The sequence below is a fragment of the Brassica rapa genome, chromosome A02 (assembly GCF_000309985.2).
Source record: "Brassica rapa cultivar Chiifu-401-42 chromosome A02, CAAS_Brap_v3.01, whole genome shotgun sequence".
NCBI classification, from domain to species: Eukaryota; Viridiplantae; Streptophyta; class Magnoliopsida; order Brassicales; family Brassicaceae; genus Brassica; species Brassica rapa.
Genome location: NC_024796.2, coordinates 21761367 through 21778011, shown reverse-complemented (window position 1 = coordinate 21778011; position 16645 = coordinate 21761367). Strand labels below are relative to the sequence as shown.

The 16645-nt window shown below is 35.8% G+C and overlaps 1 protein-coding gene and 1 non-coding gene across 2 annotated transcripts; both read left to right on the top strand.

Annotated features, from left to right (window-relative positions):
• Positions 1-1525: 1525 nt before the first annotated feature.
• On the top strand, positions 1526-1632 carry LOC117132212. The gene has a single exon (XR_004455772.1). It is a non-coding gene; the product is annotated as a small nucleolar RNA R71 (small nucleolar RNA).
• Positions 1633-6428: 4796 nt separating this feature from the next.
• On the top strand, positions 6429-7469 carry LOC103853622. Its single transcript, XM_033285272.1, has one exon. The coding sequence runs from the start codon at positions 6429-6431 to the stop codon at positions 7467-7469; it is 1041 nt and encodes a 346-aa protein (XP_033141163.1).
• The last annotated feature ends 9176 nt before the right edge of the window (positions 7470-16645 follow it).

Here is a 16645-nt window from a genome sequence, read left to right as displayed (position 1 = left end):
GCCTTCTTAGAATCAATGGGTCTCGAGCCTCCTCACCCATCTCAAGCACCACAAAATCTGTAGGTATCTCATATCTTCCAATCTTCACATGGAGGTCCTCTAAGATGCCCACAGGATACTTCACTGAACGATCAGCTAACACCAGAGAGAGTCTACACTTCTTGTACTGAGTGAATCCAAGCTTCTTTGCAACAGACAAAGGCATCAAGCTGACACTCGCTCCCAAATCGCAGAGACTTTTCTCAAATACCATAGGTCCAAGAGCACAAGGTAGTGTGAAGCTTCCTGGATCCTCTAATTTCTCTGGAACATCAAGCCTCTGGATGATGGCATTGCACTCATGGGTAAGAATCATCATGCCTTCCATCTCCTTCTTCTTTGCAGCTACAACATCTTTCAGGAACTTGCTGTATTGAGGAATCAACATGAAAGCATCGATGATGGGCATTGCAACCTGAGCTTCACTCATTTGCTTCTCAAACAGAGCCTTGTACTTCTCTAGCAGCTGCTTCTTGAATCTACCAGGGAATGGAAGTTTGGGTTCATAAGGAAGAACTTTCACTTGCTGGAACAAAAGAACCTTTCCTTTACCTTTGGCTTCCACTATCTTCTCCAAGATCTCGTCATTGATCTTCTCATCAACAATCACCACTTCATCATCTATGTTGATGGCAACCCCCTCACCTAGTTTCTCAGCATCCTTGGTGAGGGTTCTAGGAGGTAACTGCTTACCACTCCTAAGGGTGATAGCTTTGGCTTCCTTGGGATTTTGGTCAGATTTTCCAGGTAGAGATCCTTGCTGGCGATTCTGGTGAGTGTTCATGGAAGCAAACTGATTCTCTAAATTCTTGACTGTAGAAGCAAGGTGTGAGAATTTGTTGTTGAGCTCATTGTAGCTCCCATCAATCTTGGAATGAAGGTTCTTCAACTCATAACCAACATGCTTCTCACTTCTAGTCTGAGACTCCAAGATTTGTTTCAGTAAGGTATCAGTGCTGCTCTCTTGAGGAGCAGAGGAACCAGACAAAGGGGTTTTGCTGAGGCTGATAGCTGCCTTGCTGGTTGTTTCTTGGCGGATAACCACTCTGTTGGTTGTTGGATAGGATTTTTGTTGGTAGTTGTTGTACTGAAAGTTGGGCTCCTTTTTGTACCAGCTACCATTGTTGTTATGAAACACAACTCCTCTTGACCTTCCAAACCCTCAACCTCATTGACAGCAAGTGGATCTTCCTGCTTGGAGTTACCAACAAACTTCAGCTGCTCTTGGGTTGCTTTTTCAGCAATGAGTAGGTCGATCTTGTCTTCCAAAGCTTTGATCTCTTTCCTCGTCTGCTTATCATCTGTTCTACTGCCTCTGTCGTGGTCTCCACTGTAGACTGCATCACTCTTTACCATGTTGTCAACCAGCTCTTCTGCATCCTCCTCAGTTCTCCCCAAGAAGAACCCATTGCTAGCTGTATCCAGTCTGGCTCTGTACTTAGGAAGAGCACCACGGTAGAATGTGCTCAGCAAGCTCTCCTTAGAAAAGCCATGGTGTGGACATTGAGCTTGGTAGCCCTTGAATCTCTCCCAGGCTTCACTGAAGCCTTCCAAGTTCTTCTGTTGAAAGCTGGAAATCTCGTTTCTAAGCTTAGCAGTTCTTGAAGTAGAGAAGAACTTCTCCAAGAATGCTTTTTTGCAGTCATCCCAAGTGGTGATGGAGTCACTGGGTAGAGACTTCTCCCACTGACGTGCCTTATCCCCCAAAGAGAAAGGGAATAGCTTGAGTTTTAAGGCATCTTCGGACACACCATTGGTTTTTGACAACCCACAGTAGCTGTCGAACCTGTCCAAGTGATCAAATGGATTCTCTAGAGCCAAGCCATGATACTTGTTGTTCTCAATCACATTGAGGAGTCCTGATTTGATCTCAAAGTTGTTGGCTGCTACATCTGGTGCTCGGATTCCCAATCTATGACCATGAATGTTGGGGCGGTCATAAGTGCCAATGGGTCGAGCTGCTCGCTGTTGGTTTGGTGGAACGTTGTTAGCTCCATTGGCGGCAGCATCATCCTGAGGTATGTCTCCCATATCAGTATCCAATCTCTGCAAGTGAGCCTGTTTCTCTTCTTCTCTTCTCTTTCTAGCACACTCTCTCTCTAAAGCTCTAATGTCTGCAGCTCTTGGAACTAGGTTTGATGGACACCTGCTCCTCAAGTTCATACACCTGTAGAGTAAGGGAGGTGAAGAAAGAGAATCAGTAACAAAAGAAAATAAAAATGACTTAGTCTCAAGCAAGTGACTAAATCTCAATGTTTAAATCTACTCAGAATTTGGCAACGGCGCCAATTTGATGTTAGGAGTTTTCAAGGCTCGTAAGACAAATGTTGTAGTATAAATGATTGTCGAACCAGTTCTGAGGGATATCAAAGCACCGAGGATGCAAGTACTCACTTAATCTAAGTGCAACCAATGATTTAGATGGGTTTTAAACTACTACTAATACTAGAAAGCAATAAAAGAATGATACTTTCTTGACTAAGGGAAAAGAGAACTCATGGGCATAGGGATTAGACCTTGGGTGATCAAGTATCGAACTAAGGATGGCAAATGATCAATCAAACTATCAACCTTAAGCCTAGACACAATTCTAAGCAAGCTCTATGTCTAGATGAATGCTCATTTGCTAACATATCTCAAACATCAAATGTCTTTGGTTGAATAATATGAAAGCAATCATTACTAACAGGTCTATTAGCTATCTTAGCATCTTTAACAACAAATGTCTTTGGCAAAGTATACTAAAAGCCTAGGAGAGTTGTCTCGGGCATTTCATCGAACACCTTTCGGGTGAGAAATGCCTAAGGATCAACAACTGAGTGGCCAACTCAGAAGATGCATTATGATTACTCTACTAGCAAGAAAATATGAATGATCTACACTAAAACATCCTAGCTCTAACCTAATCACCCTTAATCTCCCTAATCCATGAATTCAAAAGGTGATTACTCACTAATCTTCATGATTCCTCTTAAATCCATATTGGATTTCAGATTAATCATGTAGAGAAATAGATAAGAAATCAACAATAACACAAGAACATAACAATCGAAATCCAAGAGATGAACTTTTCAAGAGAGTTTTTGTGTATTTCTCAATAGATCCAAAGATAATCTGCCTGGTGGCTGCAAAAGATGTTTAAAACATAGGTTTTTCCAAGTGCAAAACGTCCAAAATAAATTGCAAAAAGGTCCTTGAGAAATCATGATTTTCGGCAGCAAAATAACGCGGAGCGACTTGCAGGTGTCGCTCCGGGAAGTCGCTCCAGGGCCGATTTTTGGTGTCTCCGGGCGAGAGGTCGCGAGCGACTTTGGTGTGTCGCTCCAACGGGTCGCTCTGGATCGGGAGCGACCTTGGTAGGTCGCTCTGAGAGGTCGCTCCAGGGTCATCTAAGACTGTTCGGAGTAATGAGAACGCGAGCGACTTCATGGCGTCGCTTTAGGAAGGTCGCTCTGAGAAGTGGGACACAGCGACTTCGTGATGTCGCTCTGGGAGGTCGCTCCCATGCTCGGTTCGTCCAATGGTCACCTTTTCACCTCTTTTGAGCTCCAAATAACCTCATGTGGTACTCCAGTACCTAATAGAGACTCATGTATGCAAAATGCAACCTAAACATGTCTAAATCCTAATCTATATGATGAAAATGTTTATGAATGAATGGATAAAACAATGCAAATATGCAAGATATCAAAATACTATACTCAAACTTCTAATTAGTAAATTCAAACCCTAATCAGTAAACTATAAACCCAAATATTATTTGTAAATGTTCTTACTAAATATTTTAGAGAAAGTTTGTGTATGTTCTATTCCATATCGTGAAGTAGTATAGGATCCCAACCTGAACTCTAACCCTTACATGTTAAACCCTCCCACAACCGTTAAATGCTATACCCAAACCCCTAATTATAATAAATCTAAATCCTAATCGGTAAACTATAAACCCATATATAATCTATAAATGTTTTTATTATAATAGTTTAGTTTATCAGCCATTGTATGTAATGAAATATTAAACCCAACCCACCCACTTAAATACTAAAAACCAAGACAAAACCCTCATTACTAAATCTAAACCCTAGTCACTGAATTATAAACCCAAACATAATCTATATAATAAGCTGCCAATTTTTTTTAATGCACACGACATAGTATGAATCCTGTATAAATAGTATAGAACGGGTAGTCTACTCCATTTACATTAGTTAAGCAACTCTGTAAAATAGTACGCGAAAATTAGTCGTGGTTGATAAAAAAAATCCATGAAACTAAATTTCTTACCTTTGTCAAACATTCGAATAAAATCAATTTAATATCAAAAGAATTTTACAAAATTTTAGAGAAGAGAACTATCAAATTTAGAGTACAATGACCGTATATCAATAAATAAAATAAAGCGCACATACAAATAGTAAATAAGCTTACAAACATAACAAATATTTATTTATTATACATCAACATTTATATTCTACTTTTACCAAATAGAATATAACAATACAAATAGTATATTGCAACTGAATGACCGGATGTGGAGTTAATAGAGTAATGAAAGAGAATAATGAGGAGACGAAGGAGATGATATGATTAGTAGAAAAGCTGGTGCTAAGGTTGATCAAGGAGGAGAAGAAACGACCACAGAAGATGGAGGAGAAGAAGAGACAATGAGAGGAAGTGAGGAGACATGGATGGAGACGGTGGTGGAGAGGAAATGGTAGCAGCGATGTGTTCGTAGTATTAAAAAAAACAGATATTGAGAGGGAGATAAAGAAACATAGAAGAATAAGAAAAATGTTATAAACCATTTAGTGATCGACCCATTTATCAGCCCGTGTAGCAAGACGGGCCAAGCCCATCCGCAGGATCATACTGGCGCCTATCTACTCTTGTGTTTATCTACATTATAGTTGGTATTTATCTTACGTATTGCTAGTCATTATCTAGTTAAGGATAAGTACGATCTCATGTCGATCCAGTACTTAGACCGTCATTACCATATGTATATAAAGACCAGTTGGTCGACCTAATAATACACACAAGTTCCCCTCTTCATTCACAACACGTTATCAGCACGATCCATTTAGTGATCGACCCATTTATCAGCCCGTGTAGCAAGACGGGCCAAGCCCATCCGCAGGATCATACTGGCGCCTATCTACTCTTGTGTTTATCTACATTATAGTTGGTGTTTATCTTACGTATTGCTAGTCATTATCTAGTTAAGGATAAGTACGATCTCATGTCGATCCAGTACTTAGACCGTCATTACCATATGTATATAAAGACCAGTTGGTCGACCTAATAATACACACAAGTTCCCCTCTTCATTCACGTGTTGTGAATGAAGAGGGGAACTTGTGTTTCCAATCATATTGAGCCTTTGGAAGCAACACCGTTTTCTGATGGTCATATCTTTGCTGTAAAGCGATCCAAAGGTCATATAGATTTTCCATGGTCATGTACTGAGTTTTCAAGTTCTCTTGGAGATGGTGGCGTATCATGTAGATAGCTCTATACTTGTCTTTGTCACTGGAATTGTTGTCTTCGGTGATTGTGTCACCAAGATCTTTTGATCGCAGCATGATCTTTGCATCAAGCGCCCATTCCAGGTAGTTGTCACCATTGCTTTTCAAAGCACTGAAATCAAGATTCGCAATCTTTGACATCTGAAAAATATTTGTAAGATAAATCCGATTTTTCTTATAGATAAATCTGAAATTTTTAAAGATAAATCCGATTTTTTTGATAAATCCGACTGAAAACAATATATTATATATTTTAATTCGATTTTCCTATTTTTTAAAACCTTATATCTTTATCTTAAATAAAAAAAAGGATTTTCAGCATTTATCAGAAAAAATATCGATTTATTTTTTTTCCTAATCCTACTAGGAATAGGAATTGCTAGTATTTATCTGAAAATAAATAAATTTCGGATTATTACTGATATACTAGCATTATCAAATCATTATATTTAATCTGATTTGATAAATATCGAAAACAAATAAAAGTAAGAAATGATTGCATTTTTTTTGAAAATGTATACTAATCTGATTTCATGCATGGATTTAACTTTATCTCGATTTTGTATAGGTTTAACTTTACCTTCCTGCATATCACATGAAATCATCTGATTAGGATAGATCATTCATACTGATTAGTTTACTTTCATGTCGAAAATTGATAAAACTGATCAGATTTCTTGCAATGGATTTAACTTTATCCTAGATGTATAGGTTTAACTTTACCTTCCTGCATATACATGAAATCGTTTGGATCATTGAAAAAAAAAATCTTGTTATTTACTTGCATTGCTTGTATCCGACTGAAAGAGTATGTGAATGATCCGATTATTTTCTTACTAATGGGGATAAACTACAAATATTTTTCAGATGTCAAAGATTGCGAATCTTGATTTCAGTGCTTTGAAAAGCAATGGTGACAACTACCTGGAATGGGCGCTTGATGCAAAGATCATGCTGCGATCAAAAAATCTTGGTGACACAATCACCGAAGACAACAATTCCAGTGACAAAGACAAGTATAGAGCTATCTACATGATACGCCACCATCTCCAAGAGAACTTGAAAACTCAGTACATGACCATGGAAAATCCATTTGACCTTTGGATCGCTTTACAGCGAAGATATGACCACCAGAAAACGGTGTTGCTTCCAAACGCTCAATATGATTGGAAACACATAAGGTTCTTGGACTACAAATCAGTAGACGAGTACAACTCAGTCCTGTTCAGAATTGTGTCCTTGTTAAGGTTATGTGGTGAAAAAGTAACCGAGGAAGAGATGCTTAATAAAACTCTCTCCACGTTTCCTCAAACCAACAGGGTATTGCAACAGCAGTACAGAGAGAGGAATTTCGCCACATATACTGAGTTGATAGAATGTCTCTTGTTGGCTGAAGCTAACAACGAACTGTTATTGAAAAACAGTGAGATGAGACCTCCTGGTACAGCTCCATTACCCGACATCTCTAAGCTGGCTATAGAGCCAAAGAAAGAGAGTAACCTTGTCCAACACAATGACCATCCCGGTCCAAACCGTGGAAGAAGTCAAGGACGAGGTCGTGGTTCTTTTAAAGCACACGGGCGAGGACGTGGTCGCGGTACCACACCCGGCTTTAGCCGTGGTCGTGGCCGAGGCCGTAGTGTGTCTTTTAAACCACAGATCAAAGCTGATCGATGCCACAGATGTGGTATGGGTAATCATTGGGCAAATAATTGCCGAACTCCTAAGCATTTGTGTGAGCTTTACATGGAGAGCTTAAAAAGAAACCCGGAAGCTAACATGGTTCGAGACCCGGGATATGATGGAGATGATGATGATGATGATGACTTGGAAGACGTCCAGGATCACCAGCACGAGTCAGACAAAGTTGATCACATGGAGTTTGAAACTTCAGACATACTGAAATAAGGAATTAAAATTCCATATCGTTTTTTTATTGTTTTCCCCTGGATTTGGTGTTCTTTAAGATTATTTATCAGTGTTTGGCTTTGGATTTAACTTTATCCTTATGAAAGAATAAATTTTTTTTTCATTTCTCATATGCCTAAGAATTAGATCATTAAAGATACCATCTCTGAAAATTTTATTATTTGTTCATTAACTTTATGATTATTGTTTTTGAAGAATGAAAAGTGGAATGGATACAATCGTGGTGGACAGTGGCACCAGCCACACCATTTTGAGAGACAAACGATTTTTCATACATCTCACACATAAGGTAGCTAACATCACCACTATAGCTGGCACGGCTAGCTTAATTGAAGGCTATGGCCACGCCAATATCTTATTGCCAAAAGGTACACATCTTGAGATTGAAGATGCTTTGTACTCACCTAGCTCAAACAGAAGTCTATTGAGCATTAAAGACATAAGACTGAATGGTTTCCATATCGAAACAATGGGTGAAGGAAGTAAAGAATTCCTACAGATTTATAAAATCACCCAAGGCAATAAGAAAGTCTTTGAGACTGTACCTGCGTGTGGGACTGGTCTTTATTATGCCCAGACCAGTCTTGTTGAGGCTAATGCCATCTTGAATAAAGAATTCAAAGAAGAGTTCACTCTTTGGCACAATCGGCTGGGACACCCCGGTTCGAACATGATGCGAAAACTCATATCAAATTCAAATGGTCACAGTTTGAAAACAAAAAGAGTTATCCCTAAGAATATCACATGTGAAGCCTGCTCACAAGGGAAACTAATTACTAAGACATCACGTACCAAAGTGAATAAGGAAGTGACAAATTTCCTAGAAAGAATACAAGTTGATATTTGTGGACCAATACACCCATCCTGTGGGACATTTAGATATTTTATGGTCCTGATTGATGCATCCACAAGATGGTCACATGTTTGTCTCCTATCAACTCGTAATCTAGCACTTGCAAGATTGCTGGCTCAGATACTAAGACTGAGAGCACATTTTCCAGATTTTCTATTAAAGACTATACGTCTAGACAATGCAAGTGAATTCACTTCCCAAGCTTTTAATGACTATTTTATGTCCATGGGGGTAAGTGTGGAGCATTCTGTAGCACATGTCCATACTCAGAATGGCCTGGCTGAATCCTTTATAAAACGGATCCAACTGATTGCCCGGCCACTCTTAATGAATACCAAACTCCCAGTATCAGCTTGGGGACATGCAGTACTACATGCAGCTGAGCTAATTCGCATCAGGCCATCTAGTGAGCACAAATACTCGCCATCCCAACTACTAACGGGTCATGAGCCAGATATATCCCATCTAAGAGTTTTTGGATGTGCCGTCCAAGTGCCTATAGCACCACCACAGAGAACAAAGATGAGACCTCAGAGGAGGATGGGAGTATATGTTGGATACGATTCCCCTTCTATTATTAAGTACCTAGAGCCAACAACAGGTGATTTGTTTAAGGCCAGGTTCGCGGATTGTCATTTTGATGAATCCCAGTATCCAGCATTAGGGGGAGATTATGGTAAGCTGGTACAGGATATAAAATGGAATCAAACATCCTTAACATGGCAGGATCCTCGGACTAGAGATTGTGATCTAGAAGTCCTGAAGATTATACATCTTCAAGAGCTAGCTAACAGATTGCCAGATTCCTTTGCTGACCCAAATAGAGTAACCAAGTCATACATACTAGCTGCAAATGCACCAATAAGACTTGATGTCCGTGATGGACATAATAAGGCTGCTACTACGTCTAAACCACAATTGAAACGTGGTAGACCAGTAGGTTCCAAAGACAAAGAAGTTCGGAAAAGAAAGAGTGCAAAGAAATCCGACAAAATGGAAACTCTAGACATGGAAAAGGAAACTCATGTACCACCAAAAGATACTTGGGACGCTAAGAATCAAGGTAATGAAGTTCCTGACAATAATGAGATCTCAATAAATTATGTCATGTCTGGAAGGAAATGGAACAGAAAACATGTCGACATGAATGATATATTTTCTTATAATGTAGCAGTCGAATTGATGGATAATGAGGATCTAGAACCCACATCTATACTAGAATGTATGCAACGACCAGATTGGTTGAAATGGAAAGAAGCCATTAATGTGGAGTTAGAATCACTGAAAAAGAGAGGAGTGTTTGGACAGATCATCCGGACACCTCACAACATAAAACCAGTGGGATACAAATGGGTTTTTGTGAGAAAAAGAAATGAGAAAGGAGAAGTTGTGAGATATAAAGCACGACTTGTTGCACAAGGATTCTCACAAAGACCAGGAATAGATTATGAGGAAACTTATTCCCCTGTGGTGGATGCTACGACCTTAAGATTTCTAATAAGTTTGGCTGTAAGAGAAGGTCTTGATATGCGGTTAATGGATGTTGTAACTGCCTACTTATATGGTCCACTGGATAATGAGATATACATGAAAATTCCAGATGGTATTGAATTGAAAAACAAGGAGAGTTCTCGAGAACAACATTGTATCAGATTGAACAAGTCTCTTTATGGATTAAAGCAATCAGGTCGAATGTGGTACAATAGACTGTCCGAATATCTCCTGAAAGAAGGATACAAAAACGACCAGATCTGCCCATGCATATTCATAAAGAAGTTCAATAAGGGCTTTGTAATCAATGCAGTATATGTAGATGATTTAAATATCCTAGGAACCTCTGGAGAAATTTCCCAAACTGTTGAATATCTCAAGAAAGAATTCGAGATGAAAGATCTTGGAAAAACAAAGTTTTGTTTGGGATTGCAACTTGAGTATATGAAAGATGGAATTCTTGTGCATCAAAAGGCATATACAGAAAAAGTACTCAAAAGATTTAATATGGACCAGTCTCACCCATTGACTAGCCCCATGGTCGTGAGAAGTCTTGGTCCGGACACTGACCCATTTGGTCCGAAGAAGAAAAATGAGGAAGTCCTTGGTCCCGAAGTGTCTTATCTCAGTGCCATAGGAGCTCTGATGTATTTAGCTGGCCACACACGACCAAACATCAGCTTTGCTGTGAACTTACTTTCTAGGTTCAGCTCATGTCCGACCCAAAGGCACTGGAACGGGATTAAGCATATACTTCGTTACCTACAAGGAACGAAAGACTTGGGTCTTATGTTTACTAACAAATCTAAGGAAGATTTAGTTGGTTTTGCTGATGCAGGTTATCTCTCTGATCCACATTATGCTAGATCTCAGACTGGTTATGTATTTACACACGGTGGGACAGCTATATCCTGGCGGTCCATGAAGCAGACCATGGCAGCCACATCCTCTAACCACGCAGAAATATTAGCCATGCATGAAGCCAGCCGTGAGAGTGTATGGATGAGATCCATGACACAGCATATTCGTACCACTTGTGGTATGATCAAAGGAAAGGATCCACCGACCATCCTATACGAGGATAACACAGCATGCATCGCACATCTTAAGGATGGATACATTAAAGGAGATAGGACGAAACATATTCTTCCTAAGTTCTTCTTTACACACGAGCTTCAGAAGGCAGGAGAGGTCCAAGTGTTGCAAGTCCGTTCAAGTGAGAATTCAGCCGACCTCTTCACCAAGTCACTACCAACCTCAACGTTCAAGAAGCTCATATGGAAGATAGGCATGCGTCGACTGAAGGATCTTCGGTGATGCATTCATCAGGGGGAGTTCATGTGTTGTACTCTTTTTCCTGTCTTGTTTTCTCTTTTACCACATTGGGTTTTGGGTTTGTCAAGAGAGGTTTTAATGAGGCAACATCCAAAGCATGAATGAACCTTGACCGGATGTGTCGATCAAGGGGGAGTGTTATAAACCATTTAGTGATCGACCCATTTATCAGCCCGTGTAGCAAGACGGGCCAAGCCCATCCGCAGGATCATACTGGCGCCTATCTACTCTTGTGTTTATCTAAATTATAGTTGGTGTTTATCTTACGTATTGCTAGTCATTATCTAGTTAAGGATAAGTACGATCTCATGTCGATCCAGTACTTAGACCGTCATTACCATATGTATATAAAGACCAGTTGGTCGACCTAATAATACACACAAGTTCCCCTCTTCATTCACAACAAAAAACAAATTATTATGAGAGGTTGTGTGATTATGCAATGGACACGATTATTTTTGTAATCTAATAGTTATTAATTAATTTATTTTTCCTTTCAGGTTTGCCGGTTATAATATAGGGTAATATGAGAATATTATACTCCCTCCGTTCTTTAAAGTTACATATTCTAGATTTTTCATACGTTTTAATAAAACACATTAAATTTACATATTTTTTTTGTGTTTATCTTTTTTCTAGAATTTTAAGCCAATACAAATTCAACTAATGCAATTAAGTTTTTTTGAAAATGTAAAAAAAAAAAAATTTCAAACAATTTTTTTCTCTAGAATATGTAACTTAAGGAACTGAGGGAGTATAAAAGACATGGAAAACAGTGAAAAGATAGGATTTTTAGCTATTGATTGAATTATAATTTTTTTGATGGTTATACAGCCCAATTTCCCTAGAATGTACTACTACTAGGAGTAAACCCGTCATACTTAAACTGAAAAAAACGTTTTACAATTCTATACACGTTTAAAAATATTTTGTTAGTCCTCAATGAAATGATTATTTTGTTGTTGTTGTTGTTAGAAATATAAATTTATCTAACTAATAATAACATTTCCTTTTTAATCAGTGTAACTATTTTTCATAATAATTTTTGTTTTAACTTAATTATAAAATTAAGTAAATCAATCATTTAAAATTAGAGTTGAAGTTCAGTACAAAAATAATAAATCATTTTCTCTTATACATGTTTTCTAATCCATTGATAATTTTATATTTTCTTATACATTTTCTTCTAAATATATTGATAGATAATGGAAAAGTGAATTAATGTAATTTTTTTTATTTTTAAATTATCTAGATTGTATAATAATTTAATATTGATCATTACTATTAAAAATATCCACACTTATTAGAAACTTTTATCAAATAAACTACAGGAGTGTATTGAATCTGAAATTTGAAGTGATTTGATTTTAGTGAGTTTTTTGATGATTTTAGGTGAATATTAGAATTTGGTTTTATTTTTTGTAAACAACTCTAGAATCTCATCTAAAACCATATGATTTGGTTTTTTATTTTTATAACTAAGAATCCCCTCTCAAACACCCTAAAACATTTAAAGCATTCTAAGATCTTCAACTTAAATTTTGTTTAATAACAGTAGATTTGAGAATGTTTTATAAAATGACACTGAATTTTAAAATGTTTTTTAGAATCCTCGTTTGAATAACAATTGATTTGTCATTGTAATATAAATCATCTGAAACTCTTAGTTGAATACATCCTCCTACATCATCCAAACTGATTAGGATTTCAAAAACAAATATTATTATTAGTTTTTAAAGTATGATTGGTGATTTTCTTTATTTTTATTTGTTTTTTAGGAATATGTTATTTGTACATTGGTTTTTTTATACATTTGACTAATTTTATTTACTTTACAAATTTATTTAAAAGATATATTATGTACTACCATTTCGAATCAAGTGTATGAAAATGTCAAATGTATTGCTATAATTAAGTTAAATTTTTAATAAAATATATCACAATTTTAGTTTACAATATAAGAATAATATTTTTATATTTCCTCGAAATTATATCTATTTTTCAAAAATATTAAATTATACTTTTTTTTAAGTAGCTACCTTTAGAGGTTTCAAAAAAAAAATAGTTAGTACCTTTAGAGATCCTTTTCATATGAATTTCATCGAAGACTGAAATATGCATCGATGTAAATATCCATTTTATGAGGTCTTCCACTACAAAGCTATCTCATGGTCGTATAACTCCACAATATAGTCATGTTTCTCAGATCCATAAATCGGTACACATCTCCTAAGCATGTATACTCGAAAGTCTTGATATCATCTACGAAAGCTAGAAAAACCTCAATTGTACTCAGCTCCATATAGTCATGTCTGTGCAAACAAAATATGAAACTACTTGGAAATCTTACTCAACCCTGAAGTGGGAAATACTGAAAAGTACGTTGGGTACAGAGCGGAGCAATTAGAGGCATGACTACACCGAGTGTCCTAGGCCAAGCTCGCTCCTGCCACAAAAGTGTATCCAAGTGTTCAATTTTGAGTAAATAAATATCAAGCCTAAGCAGATCATGATCTGGTTTCAAGTGTAGGTACAAACTCTTTCATTGAATCTGTATAATATCCAACAGAAGTGAAGACGCGAACCAGGGCTTGTGGCCTGGTGGTGATTAACTCGATGGCAAAAGCCCAATACGGTGAAGCCACCAGGGTTAGAGTCCCCGCCATTGGAGAATTAGTATTTCGACATTGCCAGGGACCGACACATGGCAACACGTGATTAGTCTGGACAATTTCTGTGGAGCCATAATACCCATGTATAATTCAAAAAAAAAAAAAAAAAAGTGAAGACGGCTTGTGGAGTATTCTTTTGTTTGCCCTTAGTATGTGATTTTATCCTCCAACGCAACTTCCTGTTTTGTTTTCAAAAGTGTTTCTTGCAAATCCAAAACCACGCGAGAAGGTATATCGTGACGGGAAAGGTGAAAGGATAAGTTGTTAAAATAGAAGACCAAAAGAGAAATTGGTATGTGCAAGGCTTGTGCGTGTCTCACGTCCTCACCCATACTCTAGTATAAATTGCTGGAAAACTTGTTCATAGTAGCATCTCCATCTAGCTTATCATCCCCTCCTACACATTCAAAAACTGATAATTAGAAATAGTATAGAGCAACACAAAACTTGTTCATAGTAAACAGTCCACACATGCTAAGAAAATCAACAATTCATGGTTAGAAGGAAAAGAAGAGAACATACTCTTTTACCAGGAACTTTCACATCGGGCAAGTAGGTAAAGTCTGAAGCAATAAAAGAAATCGTTGGCAGCTCTTCATGTAAAGCTCCATCAGTTTCTGGTATTTACAAAATTAAAACAGAGCAATGGCACACCTGGTTTAATATGCAGACACCAATTTTTATCCTTACCAAACAACCTGTCAGAAGAAATCAAGGTTTATCAAAAGTTAAAAAAATTGCATCTATTAAGATGATTTTATCATGAGAACAATTGTATTACGATATGGTTAATATATATTTGTGTATATCTATGTTTTCTATTCTAGTTATTTACTTCCTAGTAGGTTTAGGAGTTATCACAAAGGTTGTATAAAGACTGGATAAATTAAATTTGTGGGAATATTTGTTAAACCTAACTTTTGCCAGTACCAGACGAGAGATTGTATGTATGACAGTGGCAGAATTAATAGAAGACTAGATGATAATCATCGCCCTACGCAGAGTGATTTTTTTTAAAATGTATTGTATTTAAATATTATAAACAATATACATTTTGTTATCAACAAACTTTTTTACATTTGATTAGAGGTGGGCATTCGAGTAACATTTGGTTCGGTTCGGATCCTTACGGTTTGGTTTAATTCGGATCTTTGCAGGTTTGGTTTGGGTTTGGGTTCAGATAACCTATTTAATTTTTTTTTTCAAAAATTAAAGTTCATATATACTTTAAATTTTTCAAAATATAAAAATAAAAATAATATATAAAATATAAATTTGAATAATGTATGCCAAAATACTTAAACTTAACATAAAAGTTGGTTTAGCTTAAACTTAGGTATTTTAAGTATTGTTTAGCTATTTCAAACATGTACTTATAACTATTTCTATATATTTCCGGGTATTTTGGACACTTAAAAACATCTTATATATATATATATTTTTTTTTATATTCTTTTAGATATTAAATTTAAAAATAATTAATAGATTTAAGTATATAAATCTAGTTCGGTATATTCGGATACCCAAAATATTTTGATTTGGATCAGGTTCGATTCCGGTTCTCTAGATATCAAATTTTTGAATCCATTCGGATATCTAACTAATTTTGGTTAAAGTTGAGTACTATTTTTTGGATCAGGTTTGGTTTGGTTTTTTGAATTTTGATTTTTTGCTCAACCCTATATTTTTATTGTAACAAAATTTTAAACAAAAATGATGATGTTTCATATTGATTTTGGGTATGCAACAATTTTTAAACCAAAACATATTTTACTATGTATGTGATCCATTTTGTTAATCATAAAAACTGTTCTAGGCCCATTCAAATAAAAAAATGGGCTGAACTTAAAAAAAGTTACCATTTCAGATTGTCACTCAACACTTCTATTAGTCTCTGTCGGTGTTGTGGCGAATAGAAATGGGTTAGGGTTAGGAAAGCAAATTTGTTGTGCAATCCATGTTCTCGCTAGGTGGTTTCAATAGATTCTAAATAAATCTTCATTGTCTCGATCCCTTGTAAGGTTTTCGAAATAATATTATTTAATAAAATCTTACACTTGCGAGAGTAATCAATTGTTTCTCAATATATAGGAGATTAGAATAATCACATAAATCAAAATAGTAAATTTTGTTTATTTATAATATTTTATGGTAAGTAAATAAAAATAATAAATTTTTTTTATATGGTATATAATTAAATTTCAATGATATTGACATAAATATGCAGTATATTTCACTATAAATATCTATTATTTATATTTCCTACTCATATGGTTTTATTAACAATTGTATATTTGATGTAACAAAAACATTTAAACCATTAACCCCAAAATGTTTGATGTGATATTTTTTTGATGCAAATTTCAAAATTAAAATATTAAGGTCTCAATACTTTTTGATGCAAATTTCAAAATTAGCATATTTATGTATTTTTAAATGATACATAGTTTCATTAAACGATATTGTACATATATATATATATATTATTTAATATGAATATCTATTAAACAAAAACTCATATTAATATGATTTTATGATCATTTGTATCTTGTTATAACAAAAAAAAATTAAACTATTAATCACAAAATTTTTAAAGTGGGATTTTTAACATTTTTTGTAATTTATAGTCGTTTAATGTGATTTTAACAATATAAAATTAAACAAAAATGAGGAAGAATAAAAAAAAATTGTTATCAAATATTTGTTATACATAATCATTAATTGTCATATATATGTTAATTATATTAGGTAATACCGTAGCTTTTAGGTAAAAACATAATACACACTTCTTATATTTTGGGTTA